The following is a 20160-nucleotide window of genomic DNA, read 5'->3' on the forward strand; positions in this document are numbered from 1 at the left end:
TGAAAGATAACCAATTATATTTGCAATAAGGTAATAATTAGGCTTACTGTATTTTTAACAACAACATTTTTTATTTTATTCCTTAAGCGATTTCTGGAAATTGGAATGTATAACAGCAAATGGTTAAACTGGGATTTTGAAAGAGGTGGAATTCCTCTTTTTGACTCACTTTGGCATTCCAATTAGAAGATTGCGAGCGCTTATAGCTTTAATATTGAAGAGCTGTTTTGAATTGTTCTCCAATTGATATAGTATTTCAGTCACAATGTCAGATACCTTCGTAGCATTTCTCTCACTATCAGCAAAATTATTCAACATGTGGGTTTGTTGTTTAGCGCGTTTGAGCTTAAGCATAGTGTATAATATAAGCCTATTTATTCTCTAATGAATCAGCAGTAACTTTACGGAGGAACCACGCTAAAATCCGGGAGTCATTTCCTCACAGCAAACAGAATGTCGACAGTCCAGTGTATGGCTTTGCGCTAAATTAAGCAAACAGTGAGCTCATTTGTGGATATAAAATATTGTTATACGTATTATAAGCTAAATATATTATTAGTTCTATAATGATACAAGTTAAAATGAAATAATGTAAGTCTGTGACATTTTTACACTGACATATAAATTAATATATGTTGGTTTGAATTTCGTGCAAAGCTACACGAGGGCTATCTGTGCTAGCCGTCCCTAATTTAGCAGTGTAGGACTAAAGGGAAGGCAGCTAGTCATCACCAGCCACCACCAACTCTTGGACTACTCTTTTAACAACGAATAGTTGAATTGACTGTCACATTATAACGCCCCCACGGCTAAAAGGGTGAGCATGTTTAGAGTAACGGAGATTCGAACTCGTGACCTTCAGATTACGAGTCGAGTGCCCTAACCACCTGGCCATGCCGGGCCAGTATAAGCTGGAAATATTATTTTTAGTGGAAAAAAAAGTAATAATGTACACCATTATTTGTATTTAATTGTTTCAGGTTGTTTCTCCATGATGAGGATTTTTCGAATATTTTCATACTTTGAAGGTTTCTTTGTCCGAATTTTGATGTTAAAATGAGGTGAGGGATCATACATTCTTATTTCATTATTGCTCAGATGAAGCACTTTCCGTTGGCTGTCATTTGTTTAAGACGTTGATATGTTCACTAAATTGGGTATTTGTGGTTGTAGTTTTCACAAATGTACATCTGTCAGCATGTTTTATTTTCTAGTTTTTCGGTGTAAAGGCAGAGTGGATCAACTTTCCTTTGAGGTTTTTTCAAAGTGCTTAAATGAATCCGATGTGAAGTAAAAATGTTTGGTTAGTATTCAGTTATTGTGTCACTGTTCAATATGATGAGATTTTACTTTCGACTTTGGTTTGGTGCTGTTGATGGATGAGGTATTGTCCTTCTGTTTGTGGGTACGTTGATGATGAATGTTATAAAACATTCGGTGTTTATATTCAGTAAAAGTATAGTCTTTAGGTTGTTTTCTGCTTTTTTCCATATTTTGTCTGGTGTTTCTGTTCATTTCTTTTCAGTTTCTTCCTTTTATAGTTCTTCTTTCCCCATTGTTTTGGTTTGTGTAAACAAGGTAAAGAAAAGGTGTTGCTTGGGTAGGTTTATTTTAATGGAAGATGTCAGTGTATGTGTTGTGTTATAATTGACAAGTTTATGTTTAAGAATGTGAAGTTGTTATCTCGTTCCACGTTACATGTCATGCAGTGTGCACACGGTACTGGAACTTGGTCGTTAAATGTAATTTGGATGCACAAGGTTCTTGGCGAATTACACAGACAGGATTCTAAGAAACAGAAATATAACAACGGCAAGAAGTTTATAACATTAAATGAAAATGTAAATCTATTTATTAGCAGTGAGTTAAACCACTAAAACTAGCAATAAGAGTTATCTTCATTGCACGGAAGTATAATTTCAACTGGTTCACTGTTTTGAAGAAAACAGGTCTGGCGATAAAAAGAAAATGCAAAATTGGCCATTTATTCAAACAGACCCTTAAATGAGCAATTCGAAGAGTGAATAAAAGAAACATCGAAATGGGATGGTCGTGATAACTGATTTTAAAAATAACTCTTTCTTTTGAGTTGGAGAAGTAGTTATTTGATTTACGTTTCGAATTTCTAATGGGGACTTTAAAAATTGCGTATAAGTAGATTAATTGCTAAAATATTGTAATTTTTGTATGTAAGATAAGTAACGTTTCTCTTTCTCTGATGCTTTGATGCTGTGACTGCGAATGTTGTACAACGGTTCTAATGCAATGAGTTCTAAAGAAGAGAGATTGAACTTATTCTGATGATTGACCCTATCTCTTCTTGTTCTATTCATTACATGCGAGTCATAGGACATAATGTCAATGCGCAGAGTATCATATGTGATATAAAGCTACATTTATTTTAATATGCAGCTAATGTTTGTGAACATGATAATAGGAACTGTTTATTTTAATAACGAACGTATGAAATTATAATATAGTTTCACAGTATCGCATATGACACTCAAAGCAAATTCATATGTTAAGTTACTTTCAATGAAGAGAAAATGTAACCCTACGATAAATATATTTTTTGCTTATTAACTCTCTTATTAATGTCAGAAGGATATGCTTCGCTTATCTTATTTGAGTAAGTAGTCAAATAAGCGTATCCATAAAATCGATTAAATGACCTAAACAAGGGAATGGTTAAGATCTTGGAAAAAGATTGTACAATATTTGTCGTAGAATAAAGATATTCTGTCACTTTCAGAAGGATATTCGTTGTGGTTAGTGCTTGGAGAAAGCATATGATGTTTCATAATGATATTTAGTAAATATCTTATGTTGCAGACTTCAGGGAGGTAATTGTTTAATTGGAATTTTCTCATACTAGGATAGTTTTGGTGTATTCATTTGTTTGATTTGTACATTTTTGAGGACCCTAAATATCTATTTATTTGTATCTGAAGATTTGTATTTGGGAGTTTCGTGGAATTATTTGCAACAGATGATGTGAATTTTTTCTCCAGCGATTCCGGAGTGTGGATATGGATTAAATCAGTGATTTGAGAACGCACAACAAACTTGGTTGGAAGTGAAACTGTGGTTAATGTAACCTTTATATCCTCTCTCATAATAATTTTGTTCTCATAAGTTCTGTATTTCCAGGGACAAGAGAGCTGGAAATAAACCTACAGTCTAGAATTTAACTTACCACTTATAGTGTAAAACATGTGGAATACAGAGATATTCACTTTACATAAGTGAAACAAAACGACCTCTACATGCTTGTGTCAACGAACACATCAACGCTCTAATAATATGGAAACCAACAAAAAGTGTTTCAGCCGAAAATTATTGAAATAAATATTGTCCTTCACTAACAAGTTAAGCTTGACATTTCAACATCCAAATTCTAGCAAAAACAAAATATTTCATATAAATATAATAGGCCAAATAAACTCTCCACAAGTAGAAAAAAAACTAAAATTAACAGAGATAAAAAAGCTTTATATAATCACCAGCCATTCCACCGAACATACGTTTACATCTTGCTTATAGTAATTAATATTACAGTTTAAACATTTACAGCTTGTCGTAATTCTATGTTTCCTTATCTTATTTCTAAAACTAATAATATATTTAATTTGTAACATTTAGAACAACAATTGTTTGTATATAAAACAAAATTGTCTTATATTCATTATTATTATATTTATCAGTTTAAAATATTGTAAGCAATTAATACAATTGCAACCTACTATAGGTACTATTTTGCAAAGAAAAACCTGTGGCAAGCCAAACTAAAAATATGTCAGATAACAGCGTGAATGGGGTTTCCAGAACTTCGGGAAACTCCTCGCTCGGTATGGGAAGTCATGTGCGACAGGTGACACCAGACCGTCATCAAGCGACTGTCAGCAACAGAAAAAAACTAAGAATTGGAACTTGGAATGTTCGAACAATGCAGCAAATAGGTAAATTAGAGAACATTAAAGAAGAAATGAGAAGAATGAAGACGAACATACTCGGACTTTCGGAGGTGAGATGGAAAGGAGCAGGCAGTATAACATCAGATGAGTTCACGATTCTATACTCAAGAGGTGATGACCATCAAAGAGGGGTTGGCATAATATTGGATGTGGAATGTGCAAAGGCCCTAAAAGGTTTCTGATGTGTCAACGATAGAGTCATGGTTCTAAAACTTAGTGGAAACCCATTTGACATCGGCATTATTCAAACTTACGCTCCAACTGCAGACAAGGTCATGACAGAAATTGAAAGATTTTATGAAGACATTGAAAAGGCAATGAAACAGCTAAAATCACAAGATATTAAGATCATTATGGGAGACTTCAATGCAAAGGTTGGAAAGAACAAAATAGACAAAACAGTGGGACCATTTGGAATCGGAGAGCTAAATGAAAGAGGAGAGAGACTTGTTGATTGGTGCAAAGAGCATGATATCGCTGTAATGAATACTTGGTTCAAAATTCATCCAAGAAGATGTTGGACATGGAAAAGCCCTGAAAACAGAGTGAGAAGCCAAATTGACTTTATCTTGATGCAAAAACGATACCGTAACTCCACAACATCATGCAAATCTATGCCAAGTGCAGACTGCAGCAGTGATCACATCCCAGTCGTAGCAACCATGGTAGTCAAACTGAATAAGTTAAAGAAATCCAAAAAAGAACCAAGACTACAACTGAACCTTGTAGAAGAAGACGAAGAGCTGAAGAAGAAATACATCGTATGTGTGAAGAATAAATTTGATATCCTTGACAGTTTGAATACTGATGAAGAAAAATGGCAAAAAATGAAGGAAAGCATCCACGAAGCTGCTAAAGAACATATTCCTACTACCAGAAAAAGAATAAACAAAAAATGAATTACTCCAGAAATCCTTAATCTAATGGAGGAGAGAAGAAAAGTCAAACCTAATAAGGAAAAATACCAAAAAATAAATAGACTTGTGAAGAAAAAATGCAATGTTGCCAAGGAAGAATGGATTAACACCCACTGTACAGAGATTGAAAATAACAAGGTAAAAGACAGCAAATATATGCATAAGAAAATTATTGAAGTGACAGGAAAGACTCCATCAGCAAAAACAGGATGCTTAAAATCTAAGAATGGAGAAATCTTGATGGATAAAAAAGATATACTTAACAGATGGTCAGAATACATTGGGGAACTATACAACGACAACAGAAGCCCAACCCCACACATAGAAATAGACACAGAAGGCCTTCCAATTATGCCTGATGAAGTGGAACATGCAATGGAGAAGATACATAAAGGCAAAGCAGCTGGTCCAGACGACATACCCATTGAACTTTTATTAGCCCTAAAAGAAGTGGGAATCCAGGAAGTGACAAAACTACTGAACACTATTTATGACACGGGTGAAATACCGGAAGACTTTAAAAAATCAGTCTTTATTACATTGCCGAAAAAGCCCGGAACAACTGACTGTGAACAGCACAGGATAATTAGTCTAATGAGTCATCTTGCCAAAGTTCTTTTAAGAGTGCTCATGTCTAGAATGAGGAATAAGATGAGATCAGAGATTTCTGACACTCAGTTTGGATTTATAGCCAATAAAGGCACTAGAAATGCAATTTTCGCTCTAAACATGCTCATGGAAAGATCACTGGAAGTACAAAAGGATTTATATCTACGTTTTATCGATTATTCTAAAGCCTTTGACAAAGTGAGACATGGTGACCTATTCGACATGTTGTCAGACCTGAACATCGATGCTAAAGATCTAAGAATCCTTAGAAACCTTTACTGGCAGCAAATGACAGCTATCAAAATTGAAAATGAATTGAGTGAATTGAGGCAGGGATGTGTATTTTCACCGGATCTTTTTAATTTATACAGCGAAATAATCCTACGAAACATCAATGAACATCAGGGAGTCAAAGTAGGCGGATGCAATATCAACAACTTGCGCTACGCTGACGACACAGTCCTTATTGCGGACTCCAAACGAAATCTACAGACTCTCCTCACAACAACAGTAGACGAGAGTGAAGAAAAAGGCTTGCAGTTAAATGCAAAGAAAACAGAGTGCATGGTTATCTCAAAACAATCAATTACACCCACATATAGCATAACCGGCAAGGACGTGAGAATAAAACAAGTCGAAAGCTTCAAATATCTTGGATATACTATAACATCAAATGCAAAGAGTGACACAGAAATAAAGAAAAGAATTGCAATGTCCAAGGATACTTTCAATAAAATGAAGTCCATATTCACAAACAGGAACATAACAAATGTCACTAAAATTAACACCTTGAAATCATATGCATGGTCAGTTCTCTTTTTGGCTGTGAGAGCTGGACACTGAACAAAGATACAGAGAAGAGATTAGAAGCTGCTGAAATATGGTTCTTTAGAAGGATGCTAAAATATCATGGACTGAAAGAGAAACAAATGTGGAAGTCATGGAACTGGCAGGATACAAAAGGTCCCTCATGAAAACTATAAGAAAGAGACAAATGGAATTTCTAGGACACATCTGTAGGAAGAATGGGATAGAGAAACAGATGCTATGTGGAAAAATAGAAGGGAGAAAAAGCAGAGGGTGTCAAAGAACTAAATATATCGACAGCCTCAATAACTATGTCACCAAGAACTCAATGAGCAACATCGAGTTGATAAGGAGGATTGACAACAGAGAAGTCTGGCATGCCATGGTCGTCGATATCTGCTGCAGATTTGACACATGAAGAAGAAGAATACAAAATCGTTTGTTTTTATACTTTCCCACCAGAGTTGGAACGTTAGTTATAAGTTCGAAGGGAGAGAAAAATGGTTTACCAGTAAATTTGACATCTGTTCTTGAATAAAGTCTAAAAAACAGAAAAAAAAGACTCCAACCATCGGGTTCTAATTTCCATAATAAGTATCCTTTTTACTGAAATATCAAAACCATACCTCTTTTCATTGCTAAAAAGGAAAAACTATTAAAATTATGAACCTGACTCTAATTTGACGGCAGTGTCGTAAATTTGAGTGAACATGAAGTAGGTAAATCCAGCATTGAATGCAAAAATGCTGTTGCACCTATTAGTTTTGTTAGCCTAATTTTAATGTTAAATGTGTTACGTTTCTGCGTTTTGTGATCATGAGATGTCTTGTACTGAAGCCTAGACGAAAAAGAAAAAGAAAGAAATCGTAACAGTTGCATTAAATTAAATAATATAACAGTAAATCTATCATATACACTCTAAGTAATAACAAGAAAAGAATACTCTTCAAAAAAGGAAGTTTCTCAAAGATATGGGAAGGTTGTATTTATAACCACGTTATAAATGCAATGAGGCACCAACTGTAATATTTATTGTTTATCTATTATTGGCCGTTAATTCCTGTTTCACCCCGTACATAAGCTTTTTGGAGGAATAGCAAATTTCTGAAAAAAAGCTAACTTTAAGAGGTAACAATAACGTCATTTACACTAGAATTATATATATATATATTTAAATCACTACTATTTATTAATAAACGTCATAAAAGCGAAATAAAAGTGAACTCGGTTAACACCATTGTTTTGGTTTTAGAGTTATCATGTAACAAAATAAAAGAGAACAAGAAATTCAAACTTTTTGCTCTGATATTTACAGACATTCTCAGAACTTGTGATTCAGACATTACATAGATATTGCTATGAAACGAATCAGTGTCTAGTATTGTAAGGTTCTGATAACCTATAGACAAGCTATGTAAAGTACCGTTTTGATTAACGGTCTGAACTATCTGTATATAGACAGTGCTACTGCTTGTCTGATAAGCATTATCAAATACAAAAATGCGCCCCTTCCCCGAGAGAATTGTATTTTTGAGTTTCATTATTATAGTCCATTGATAAAGATGTACAAAAATAGTTCGCATAGAACTATAAACAGCAACAAAAATGTATAGATACTTGAAATATGACAAAAGTTCCTTTTCGTTAAGATACATGATTATGTACTTTGTAAACGTAGTTATTATTCGAGAAATAAAACGTTAAGATATATGAGCATTTGCTACTTAACCAGTTAGTACTTAACATATTTATTTCGGATTAAGCACAAAGCTATACACTGGACTATCTGTGCTTTGCTCACCACGGGTATAGGAACAAGGTTTCTAACAATGCAAGTCCGCAGATATACCAATACGTCATTGGGGGTGGTTTTTATTTATATTTATTTTTGTTACGAGAATTACTGCTCTCTTTTACATCGACATAGTTAACACAACTTAACAGACGTTGTTAAGATATGTGAACGTTATAATTCACCGTTATTAAAGTACAAGTCCCTCGCTGGGACAGCGGTAAGTCTTGGGATATACAACGTTAAAATCGGAGGCTCGTTGTCCCTCAGTGGACGCAGCAAATAGTCCGACGCGGCTTTGCTATAAGAAAAACAAACAATTAAAGTACAAGCAAAAGAATCCGTCCCCAGTGACGGAATTTGTTTACGTTAGTCTCTTAATTTAAATTATTTCACGGGTTTTGTAAAGATTAAAATGTTGCACTTTGGGTTTTATTCAGAGTTAAACCTCTGAGTTACCTATACCGTCCACCGCGAAAAGTAATTGTTGAACATTTCAGTCATGCTAAGAGCCGCTCAACAATATCATGCGGTAAATCTGCATGATATTTATTCTTAAAGTTACGTTACATTTTCAAATATTGTGGTTAATTCTTAAAATTATTGTAGGATATTCTGCTTCCGAGATAATATGTTCGACAAACATTATTCCTGTCTGTTCTCCCGTCACTTAAAAAGTGAATCTTGTGCTTTGCCTACGTTAGCAGCTTTTCTAACAGAAGACATACATATTCTTAAACAGACACCGTGATTCAAAATACATACAAGATATTTATTATGTAACCATATTTAGTATCAATCATACACACTCTTAAAAGATGTGCATGTTCTGCTTCTTTGGTGTTATTACAAAGAAACACAGTCAACTATATTTGCTGTGTTTATCCCAGGTATCAAAACATATGTACTGTTGAGATAAATATATATATGTATCAAAATTTGGTATCCAGTAGAGTATATCGATGAGATGGGTGTACACTTTATTAACTAACTAAATTATTGTTCAACATATGTACTGTTAAGATATATATGTGTCTGTCGAAATTTAGTATTCTGAACCTAAAAAAGTATTCGACGTTTAAAGATTAATATACGTGTATTTGTTTGTTTGTTTGGAATTAAGCACAACGCTTCACAATGGGGTATTACTGCTCTTACCCCCCTGGGTACCGAACAGCAGACATACCGCTGTGTCATGAAGGGGGTGAGTACAAGACACTTGTATTTTAATCGTGAATATGAAGTTGGCATACATAGATACGTATTATAAGTACATGTTATATAATTAAAGATAGAGCTCGATATGAATAGCTTCATAAAACCAAGGTCATTACACTGCATGTACTCTGTCACTACATAAATGTATACCATTTATATAACAGTTGTACGTTTTTGTTTTGTTTTTTTGTTTTAATATGCTAAATTTATTACCCAAGATCCGTTTGTTTATTATAAAACAAATTATATTATCCAAAACAAACACTATTAAGATACGTATATAAAAGGTTGCTATAAAACCGAAATTGTCATTCGACATAGACAACTTTTAGATGCATGTAGACTTATTATTTAACAAAATCTAGTAATCGACTTATACAACGTTTAGATGCATGTAGGTTTAATATATATATATATATAAATCTAGTAATAGATATATACAAGGTATACACGCATGTAGACTTATTATATAACCAAAGATTAGATAAAGGTACGTACTTTAAAGTAACTGCATTAGAAAGAGTAATAATTTAAATGTACACTGTTATAATACATTAATACCTATTACATATATAAAACTGATAACGCATGTCCTGTTCAAAGATATATGGAAATTGGATATAACCAAAGTTGTGTTTGAGAAGTACATTTAACGTATATTGTCTTTGCTTATTAAGTATTCAAAAGAAATGTTCAACATGAGCTATTGTATAACATATACATATAAGTCTGTTGGTTAATTGGCGATAGACAAACAAATGTGGATGTATTAACTAGCGTTAGATAAAACAAATATAGGTGTGCTGTTTAACTAGCAACAGATAAACAAATATGGATGTATTAACTAGCGTTAGATAAAACAAAGGTAAACATGTTATTTAATCATGGGTTGATAAACAAATATAGGTGTGCTGTTTAACTTGCAACAGATAAACAAATGTGGATGTATTAACTAGCGTTAGATAAACAAATTTAGGTGTGCTGTTTAATTAGCGTTAGGCAAATAAACATAGGTGTACTGTTTAACTAGAGTTATTTAAAACATAAACGGGCCGGCATGGCCAGGTAGTTATGGCGCTGAACTTCTAATCTGAAGGTTGAGGGTTCGAATCCCCGTCACACCAAATATATTTGCCCTTTAAGCCGCGGGGGCGTTATATATTACGATCAATCCCACTATTCGTTGGTAAAAAGTAGCTCAAGAGTTAACGGTAAGTGGTGATGGCTAGCTGACTTTCCTCTAGTCTTATACTGCTAAATTAGGGACGGCTAGCGCAGATAGGCTCGGGTAGCTTTATGCGAAATTCAACACAACAGTAAAATATAAGTAGAAATGTTAGATAAGACGGTTGTTTTGATGTTCTAGCCAGCGATATATATAAATATACATAGTTAAAACAGATGTAGAGGTGTTTGATAATCCACGATAGTTAAATGCGCATAAGGGTGTGGTATAAGAAGCAGAGGTTAAGATACTTGTAAGGGTTTTATGTAACCCTTAACACGCGTATATTTAAGACATCTGTGTCATGGGTATTGTTATACGAAACACTTTTACGTAAAGAAGTGTTTGATCGCATGCTGGAGGTCGGGAAGGTATATATGTTGGGGCTTGTTTATCACGTTTTAAGTAGCAAGTTATACTTATCTGGCATGCATTTATCACCCATTTGACAAATGTACTTAAGAAAAAATAAAAACTGGTTGACCTTTATATGAGTACAATCTTTGATTAAAGTATTACCACTGAATTAGAATACACTTGTTCCACAAAATGATACTACGTACAGACGCTGACTGTAACAGAATCATGCAGATCAGCAAACACAATACATGTTGCTAATTATGCAGATACGTATCATCTCAGTCCAGTGGTTAACTTAATTGGCTTCTAACTTTATGTTAGAATGCAGAAGCTCTCGAGAAAATTTAGATAATCTAATAAATTCTTAGTGATTTCAAAACTGTAGATTATCAATTTTGTTGTTCCTTAAAAACAAGGACAACATGTTTGTTTTCAAGTCTTGCAAGGAAAATAAAAATATAGATGATGAGCTAGTTTGTTAAGACTGTTAGTCCGCACGAGGATTTACTCTCCTATTTAATGCATTCTGCGTTCCTTACAGTACTAGGAGTCTAAACACTTCTATATTTAATATCTAAAGATCAATATTTCTGGTAAGAATATTCTTATTCACGAAAGCTTATCAAATAGAAAAGATGCATATTTAGCTGTTAATTAGCTAGACACCAATTAAGTATTTGGGTAAAATTAAACATTTCACAGATTATGATTTAAGTAATAACAAACTTTCAAAAATATTACCACATCTCAGTACAGGGTGTAGCAAAAGTACTATATAGTTAGCACAACTAATATAGTTTCGTACTAAAGACATTATTAAGAAAACAGTTAAAACCTGTTTTAATATTGTTTTAGGGTAACGACTAGAAATTAAACTAAGTTCCAAATGAAACAAATGTAAGCTTATATTCAGTTTTTTCTTACACTAAGTAGTTTCTAGTATGATGCATCATAAATCTCTAAAACAACTTTTCACCAAATGACAAGCATGGTCTAATGGTTAGTGGGATCGAACTATGGATTCGCGTGTTCATGGTTCGTGGCCCATTGCCGCAAAAACCAAAAAAGCACTCTGCACTTTGGGATAGCAGGTGTGCTATAAGAATGACGGTTAGAAGTAGCCAAAATACGGTAGTAAGTGAGTACTGTTAACTAATTGTCTTCCCTCCAATCTTTCATACCAAAAGTGAGATATGAAAGTAGATAGTTCTTTGTGTGGCTTTACACACGAATATCCTGAAACACGTAAAACATTTTTCACCAGTGTGAAATATGGAGCTAACTCCTTATTGACGGTTGTAATGTCGTTTAATTAAATGCTCCTAACAGCAAAGTTTCACAGTTTCAGATTCCATTCACGTTACCTAAAATACATGAATTCCAAAAAAAAAATTGTCACACCTTTTTAAATATAGTCATAAAAATTGTAAAGAAGATTGTAAGCGTTTAATCAACCCCCTAATTTGAAGACAAATTACAACAGATTTCTCCTGCCTTTGAGTAATAGTGGTGATGATCAGGTAGAAGGATAGCTAAAAACTACATCAATAGAAATGGCGTGAGGTGGAAAACAAGCCCACTGATCATATGAGTTGGTCTAAGAGTATTGGAGACAGACCACTGTCATTTGTAGATCGGAAGATAAAAACCCTCTTTAGTAGGCCCTTGGGGTTGAAGGAGATAGGTCTAAACTTTCAAACTGTTTCCTTCCCACTATTAAGTAGAAAACAATAGACTCTGAAAGATCCACAGGGTGTACCTGTTAGATTACGCGAAACGAAGTTCGTGTTCTTAAATGCCACTAATGAACAAGCGAGGGACTTTATAAGTGCCATTTTCCTTTATCATTCATCTAAGTTATTCCTATAAGTTACCAGAAAAACTGAAATGGCTAGTATAGACAAATGCATGAAATTCTTTTGTGAGTCTCGCACGTAATAGCCGTGATGACTTGGCGCCTTTCTGTGCTTTTATCTTCCCTAATCGCTGTCTATAAACCTGCACGCTTTCTTCTTGCGTGTACAAACCCACGCAAACGTTCCATTTGTGTTTAAACGTCAATGCTATGACTGTTACATGTGTTTGAAGATCATGAACTTACGATAGAAACCGAAACTACAGCTATGATGCTTAAAATGATAAATAACTTTCAAGAAAGTTGATACAAGTGATCTGTTTTCTGATTTGAAAGTGATGTAAACAATTTATAAAGAGAAGTTAGGAAATAACTCTCGCTTGAGTTCTTATCGTGAATTTACAAGAGCAGCTATTTTTAGTTGAAAATTCCAATATTGTTTTGTTAGTTAATGTATAATTTTTAATTGCAAATTTAAATTAAGTACATTTGTGAAAAAAAAACAGAATAACGTCAGCAGTTAAGGGATTTCTGTCATAACTTTTGCTCACATAATGTTTGATAAGGTATTGCATACTTTGTTTCCTTGTTCTAGTGCTTCGATGCAATTTTCCCTGACCGTTTCTTTAATTATGAATCTCGTCAGATTCTAAATAAGTAACTTCGCAAACTATATTTTTAGTAGTTCTCATAATTGGTTGTCTATATGATCACCTGATTTATTTACTAAAGTGTTTTCCTTTTTTCAGTAGATCCTAATTTGTATGTAGTTTATATCTTACATTTCTCCTGTTATAACTTGCTGCCATCTTCAGATGTTTGTGATGATGGTGACTGGTATTCGATCGTAGGTATTCTTAATAGAAAAGCTGGTTTGCTTTAATCATTACAACAATATCTTTATTTGTTTGGAATTAAGCACAAAAATACAAAATAGGTTTTCTATGTTCTGTTCACCATAGGTATTGATACCCGGTTTATAACGGTGGGAGAGTTTTATTGAAACGCTTTTAAGTAGTGGTAATCCGTAATAAACCATTAAAATATGATGTGATTTAAATTACTCTCGTATTCTAATATGATATTAAAACACGCATTAAATGTTATGTTTTGCCTGTAGAGGTGATTTAAGATTTATCCTCTAATTACTTTGTTGCTTTCATAAGAATAGTGCTAACATCTGATAAGAACTGTGTGCGAGATTTACTAGATGGCAATCCCCCGTTAGTACAGTGGTAAGTCTACAGATTTACAACGCTAAAATCAAGGTTCGATTTCCCTCGGTGGACTCAGCAGATAGCTTGATGTTACTTTGCTGTAAAAAAACACATACGAGATGACAATTAGAAAGCTACGTTATGCAAAGAGAACCCCGAAATAATAAAGTGACATCAATGTGTAAAGTAATCAGTTTTGTATTATAATCGCTAATTAGTTTGTGAAAAATAATATTTAATAGCAAACATTTTTAATGTAAGTTACTAGCTACCGTTCATCTCATCTAGTACAATTAACAGTTTGTACAAGATTGTCAATGTAACTGCTAAACAATAATTTACGTAATTGTAATTAAATGGGATTTAAAGACAAAATCATTAAAATCTTTCGTGAGAAATAGATGAATATGACCAGTTTGACCTTTAAATTTTGCTCGAAACATTCAATTAAAAAATAAAAAAGATAGAAAAAATCTGAAAATAATTTAGAGTCATACACCATTAAGAACGAAAGTAAATAACTTAGTATGTATAATCCGTGATGAATTTAGTAGTATTCAAAACTAAGTTATTCATAATTTATATTAATAAGTATTGTATTTTTATGCATATATGTCTGAAACTATCACTAAATTGAGAAGAAATCTAACCAATATAAAAAGGTATACTTGATTTGTCGAAATAGAAAAAGTCATAAAAGCCAAAGTGCTTTTTATCGAAATAGAATAGTACGATTACTGTCCGCCCTTTACGATTTTAGTGACAAAAGTTGCAAGTCCATTAGGAGGGTGGTGCCGTGAAACCTTATAAGTGTAGTGAGTATTGGTGTAATAAGCCTAAAGAAAAATCGTAGTGTGGAACTACCTAGCCTAAAGCCAAGTGCATAAAATTTATCGGTGAAATAAAAATATCCTTTCAAATTTAAACCTAAATCGTAATTCAATTAAATTATTTCTGGTATATTATCAACGTTTTTAATGAAAAACAAGCATCTTTAATCGACAGAGACTAAATTAATAAATCAGTAAATATATTTCCAGATTTTGTGTTTTTATTTTCATTTTATACTTCCGGTACACAAACTAACAACAATATTAGGTTTTTCTTTGGTTGCTAAGGAACATGGTATAAAAGCTATTGTTGGGCCTAGAGTTACCATAACGCATTTGCTTTTCTGTACATTGGAAGTGGTTAATCTAACTGATTTTTACCAATCATTATTCTATGAACACACTACTAATTTATTTCATGAATGATCTTAATTTTGATTGTCTCACAAAAAATATACCGACGATTGAATGTTTTATCTACACTTTTGTACATCTTCGTTGGTCAAGCTTGATTTCGCAATATTTATTTATTTCAGTTAGCTATGAAATGTGAGGTTATTTTTTGACGTGCAATACATTATTAACCACATAATTAACAGTTCATCAAAATAGAAGACATATTTTTACGTCACCATTCCCAAAAAGTATATTGGTGGCATTACGTAGAATAGGGTATGTCAATTTGAATTATAATTTTCATTATAATTTGCTATAAGAAAATAAATTCTGTCAAATAAAACAAAAATCGTGCACTGGTGAAAGAATTATAACTTATTCCAGCACAGTATGTCTTTGGCAGCGTTAATAATAAGACATAATTCAAACTATTATTTTAATGCAATTGTTATTAATTTTAAGAAATTAAAAACTAAAACTTTACGTGCTACTAGCTCTTTTCAATTACTCAATTAGCTTAATTTAGAATGTCATATTTTTTTAGAAGTATAATTAATCTTAATTAATCATTAATTTCATTTTTTCAAAAAATATAATGAAACTAATTCACAATACTAAATTAAAGTGTAACTAAACTTGCGTTAATATTCACTATAATTCAGCTAAATTATAAATGTTATAGCTGAATGAAGTTGTAAATGAAGCTGTTACAATGGTACCAAAGCTGAATTAAATTGTAAGTGCAACACTGGTATATTTATATTAGTGTGAATTAAGCAGTAAACACAGCACTAATAAAAATGTACCACAGCTGAAATACATTGTAATCATAGCATTAATACAAATGTATCACAGCTGAAATACATTGTAATCATAGCATTAATACAAATGTACCACAGCTGAAATACATTGTAAGCGCAGCACCGATACAATGATATCAGAGCTGAATTAAGTTGTTATCGTAGTACTGATGCAAAAGTACCACAACTAAAATATGTTGTATGTACCTCACCATAAAAATGATCCATTATAGGTGTGTGCATGTGCGAGTGTGTGTTCTAGCATCCATCACCCAGAGCTGTTTACATGAGTTATTTTCTTTTACGGTTTCTTCCTGACAAGGGGAATAAAAACCCTGAAATAGGACACATTTACATTTTTTATAGACAGTTAGTTGGCTTTAAATTTAAAAACACGATTACTCAATTATTTAAATGAGTTGATTATTAGTTTCCACAAACTGAAGTATATGATTAGAATGTAATGAGGTAATTTCGGATTTAATATCAAAAGAAAGAAGGATGGTGTAACATTATCAACACGACTTTATATTATTCTTACTCCAATAATGGATACCCTCAGTCAGTATTAGTAACACAAATAGTGAGACAAATCTTCTTGGATTGAATTAGGTTATAAATATAGAAGTGGCGCAATTACTAGAACTGTATTACGATGTAATTACAGCAAAGACATGAATATAATATATATAAACTAGTGTGAAACAAATGCATTTGACATGTTTATATGTCTAAACATATTGCTCTGGATTTCTAGTAATTGCATTTGAGATATATAGAGAGAAATGTTAAGTAAAAAGGTTTGTGTCAATCTAAAAATGCACCTGTAGTTGCTTGCAAAAAATATTATTGAAAACAATTACCAGTGTTTGTGTTGAGTCTCACAGGGAAACGTGTAGATGTTTATAGTATTGTGCCTGTAGATGTTTCTGGCAATGATTTGTTGAAACAGACACGCACATTTTGTACCGATGAAGCAGATTGCATAGTCGATTTCAACCAGCCGTAACACACGATCATCGTATTTTACTGAAACCGCTGTAACATTGCACCAGTAAATATTTCTATACATAACCAAGGTAGCAAATTTATCAAGGGAATACATTTTAATCGAGCTTAAAAGTGAGGCGTGGGGTCTATCAGTTGTCTCGGTTGCTTACTGCATCATCACTCTAATTGTCTCTGGGTTGCTACTGGATATTTTCGTGTCGCGCGTACATGTTAGTAAGAACGTGACATATTCAGATAATGAATATGATAATATACAGACTTTGAGCATGATTTCTAGACAGGGTCGAGTGCCCTGTTGTTTATTCGAGCGTTGACCAGAAATAAAATTGTCATAGGCTGGTAATGTACGGGCATGCATCAAACACACATACACACACAAAACGACGTGAACCAAACATAACAGTTAAAGCTTCCTGAAACGTAATACCAGAAATTCGCAAATGAAAGCATAAGACGTGTATGTAATGATAGTGTATAATACTATTTATAAGAAGGACATCCTATACAATAGATTACATCAAATGTAGATTCATTGGCTATAGATATGACGAAATATGTTCCCAAAGAAAGGCTTCCATTACAGAAACTCCATTTTACCAAAAATACCAACAAAATTCGTATGAAATAATTGAATACTTTTGTTTCTTTGTTTAAGAGTACAGCCGCATTGAGCTGTCTGTTGTGTACACCGAGAAGAATAGAACCCCAGATTTTGAACCTGTGAGTACAGTTCGTAAATTTACCGCTGACCTACCAAAGGACTAAATGAATAACGAAAACATCATTTAATACAATATTCATGTTAAACATCAGTTTTTTACTAAATTCCCTAGACTACAGACACCTTCATACGGATGAATAATAGATGTATAATAAATAATCCACTAGGACGCTCATTAAATAAAATTACGTGAATTCACAAGCATACGAATCTCATAAATTTCTTTGCAGAAGATAAAAACATAACAAAGAGATTAATTGCATACAATGCTATTGTAGGTATTGTTAGAATTTACCAGGGTACTGTTTATATAAATCTCTTTGTCGTAGGTAAATACCAAAATATGAACATCATTATTTAGAGTACTATGTGTTAGGTCATTTCCCAGATAACTCAGTCACTTAAACTTTGAAACTAATTAAAACATAACAAAGAAATTAATTGATAATAATAAAGTTCGTCTAAATACATAAGAGTAAACGTTAAGTATAAATCTTTATAGTGGTTTGAAACCTTACCACAGATTTTAATTACACATAGATAATAAATAAAACGATAACTAGGAAAATATTTGTTGATATCTTAATTTAGAGTATTCGTTGATTCAAGAACTTGTTGTGTTTTTTATTACAAACGATGGTGACATAAGAGAAAATAGCTTAATTGAGAAACAATATAAGTTTAAAACAGAATCATTATTTTTGCTTTCATGATAAATTTTATACACTTGGTCCTAGGCTAAGCTATGTCTTTACTTTAGGTTTATTATATCAACATTTAATACGCTTATAAGGTTTTCCGGCATACACCCTCTCGTGGCCCTTTGCACCCTGCCAGTAATCGAATTTTTCTTTCTGAATAAGTGCACTTTGGTTTTTGTGATACCTCCTATTTTAAAAAACAAAACAAAACAAATAATCAAGCGTGAAGTGACGTGACACACACTGACTTTTATATAGACATTCATTACGTGCAATGTGAACCCAATCTTTTTATCACGTATATTTTTGCAATTAACATGAAACAGAAAAGACATCCATGACGTATAGAAATTAGAAAAAGACAAAATCACGAACAACAACTTTCTTTGCTTGTAATACTATCCACTCCGACTAAATAAATTCACAATCGTTCTTTACACACATACCTGTCCCCCAGCCTTACAACGCTAAAATTCGGGATTCGATTTCCCATGGTTTTGTTCTAAAAGTATAAATACACATACCTCGTTATAATATCAAAGTAATTATTGCATGAAATGACAAGCATATTAACTAAATAAAGGTGCTAGTAGCTGGTTAAAGCACAGAGTTATATATTCGTGGTGTAACAATACCAGGCATTATTTGAATCCTAAAGTATATATTTTGTGTATCTTTCGTTATAACAGACAGACTCGTAACAATTAAATCCATGCCGCTAATGCTAAACACTATGTAAATCCATAAATGTATTCATTGCATAGTGTTATTTTGTAGTTGGTAAAACATAGAAGTGATATTAATCACACACATTACAGTGTATTACGTAGAGCTAAAATCATTACTCTTTACATAAGCGTCGTTATAGCAGATAAAACATTACAATAATTATTACTTATAACAGTGTTTTACCTGAAGCTATAAACATTTATTACACATAATACATTGTGTCATGTTTATCTTTTAGTATATTCCTTAAATAATCTTCCTTTGTAGCAGATAAAACTTTAACAAAGATATTCTAACATTTATTACGTGATACTCAGGAAAACTTATTCATAGATTCAGTTTAGGTTGTTACTGTGCTATAGATCTGGATTTCGTGGCTGGCGAACCAAGTTCAAGTCTGTGTGGTATCACAAAAGATTCCCCACGTTTTGAATATGGGTGGTATATGAAACAAACATTTAATTCCTTAGCGTCAGTTGTAAATGGTAGAGTACTGCTTAGTGGCTATCTTATTTTACGTCAATTAAGGGCAGCAGAAAACAGCTTTATCATAAATGGAAATTCAAATTACTTTAACTTTTTTTTTCTTGTAGATAAACAGTAATATTCGTTTCTTACAGTGCGGTTTATTAAGTGGATCGAAAAGTATATTCATTACATAAAACTGCTTTGTAAATCACTATTTCTCAAATCATATCAAAAAATATAATACATTTATATAACGTTTGTTAGCGTGATGACATTTACAATATTCCTATTATACGTTATCCCTCAGACACAGTCTTGTCGTGAAAACCTCATTTACCATTACAAGAACGTTAATTAAATGAAATACCACTCATTATATAAGCTGACCATGTAATAGACGACTATGTAACAAGTTTCATGAAATGTATTAATTTATATTAAATAAATCTACAACTACATTCATCACACGCATTTATTTGTAGTTCATAAACCTTTTTGTTTAGTCTGACATAAAATATTATATATGCTGT

At 32.7% G+C, this 20160-nt stretch overlaps 2 protein-coding genes across 2 annotated transcripts in view; one reads left to right on the forward strand and one right to left on the reverse strand.

Annotated features, from left to right (window-relative positions):
- The window catches only part of LOC143258576 (POU domain, class 3, transcription factor 4-like), a 205914-nt gene that overhangs the window by 23549 nt on the left and 162205 nt on the right, over nucleotides 1–20160 (reverse strand). The window lies entirely within an intron of this gene.
- Nucleotides 4898–17776, forward strand: LOC143223878 (uncharacterized). The gene is made up of 2 exons (XM_076452352.1): nucleotides 4898–5591; nucleotides 17667–17776. The coding sequence occupies exons 1-2, from the start codon at nucleotides 4898–4900 to the stop codon at nucleotides 17774–17776; spliced, it is 804 nt and encodes a 267-aa protein (XP_076308467.1).

The sequence above is a fragment of the Tachypleus tridentatus genome, chromosome 8, assembly GCF_004210375.1.
Source record: "Tachypleus tridentatus isolate NWPU-2018 chromosome 8, ASM421037v1, whole genome shotgun sequence".
Lineage (NCBI taxonomy): Eukaryota > Metazoa > Arthropoda > Merostomata > Xiphosura > Limulidae > Tachypleus > Tachypleus tridentatus.

What these genes read in the sequence shown, in the direction of transcription:
- LOC143223878 (XM_076452352.1), top strand. Translation starts at nt 4,898, where the DNA reads ATGGAGGAGAGAAGAAAAGTCAAACCTAATAAGGAAAAATACCAAAAA. An exon ending in TGGATTTATAGCCAATAAAG is followed by an intron (nt 5,592 to 17,666) that starts GCACTAGAAATG and finishes TCTTTGTTTAAG; the next exon opens with AGTACAGCCGCATTGAGCTG.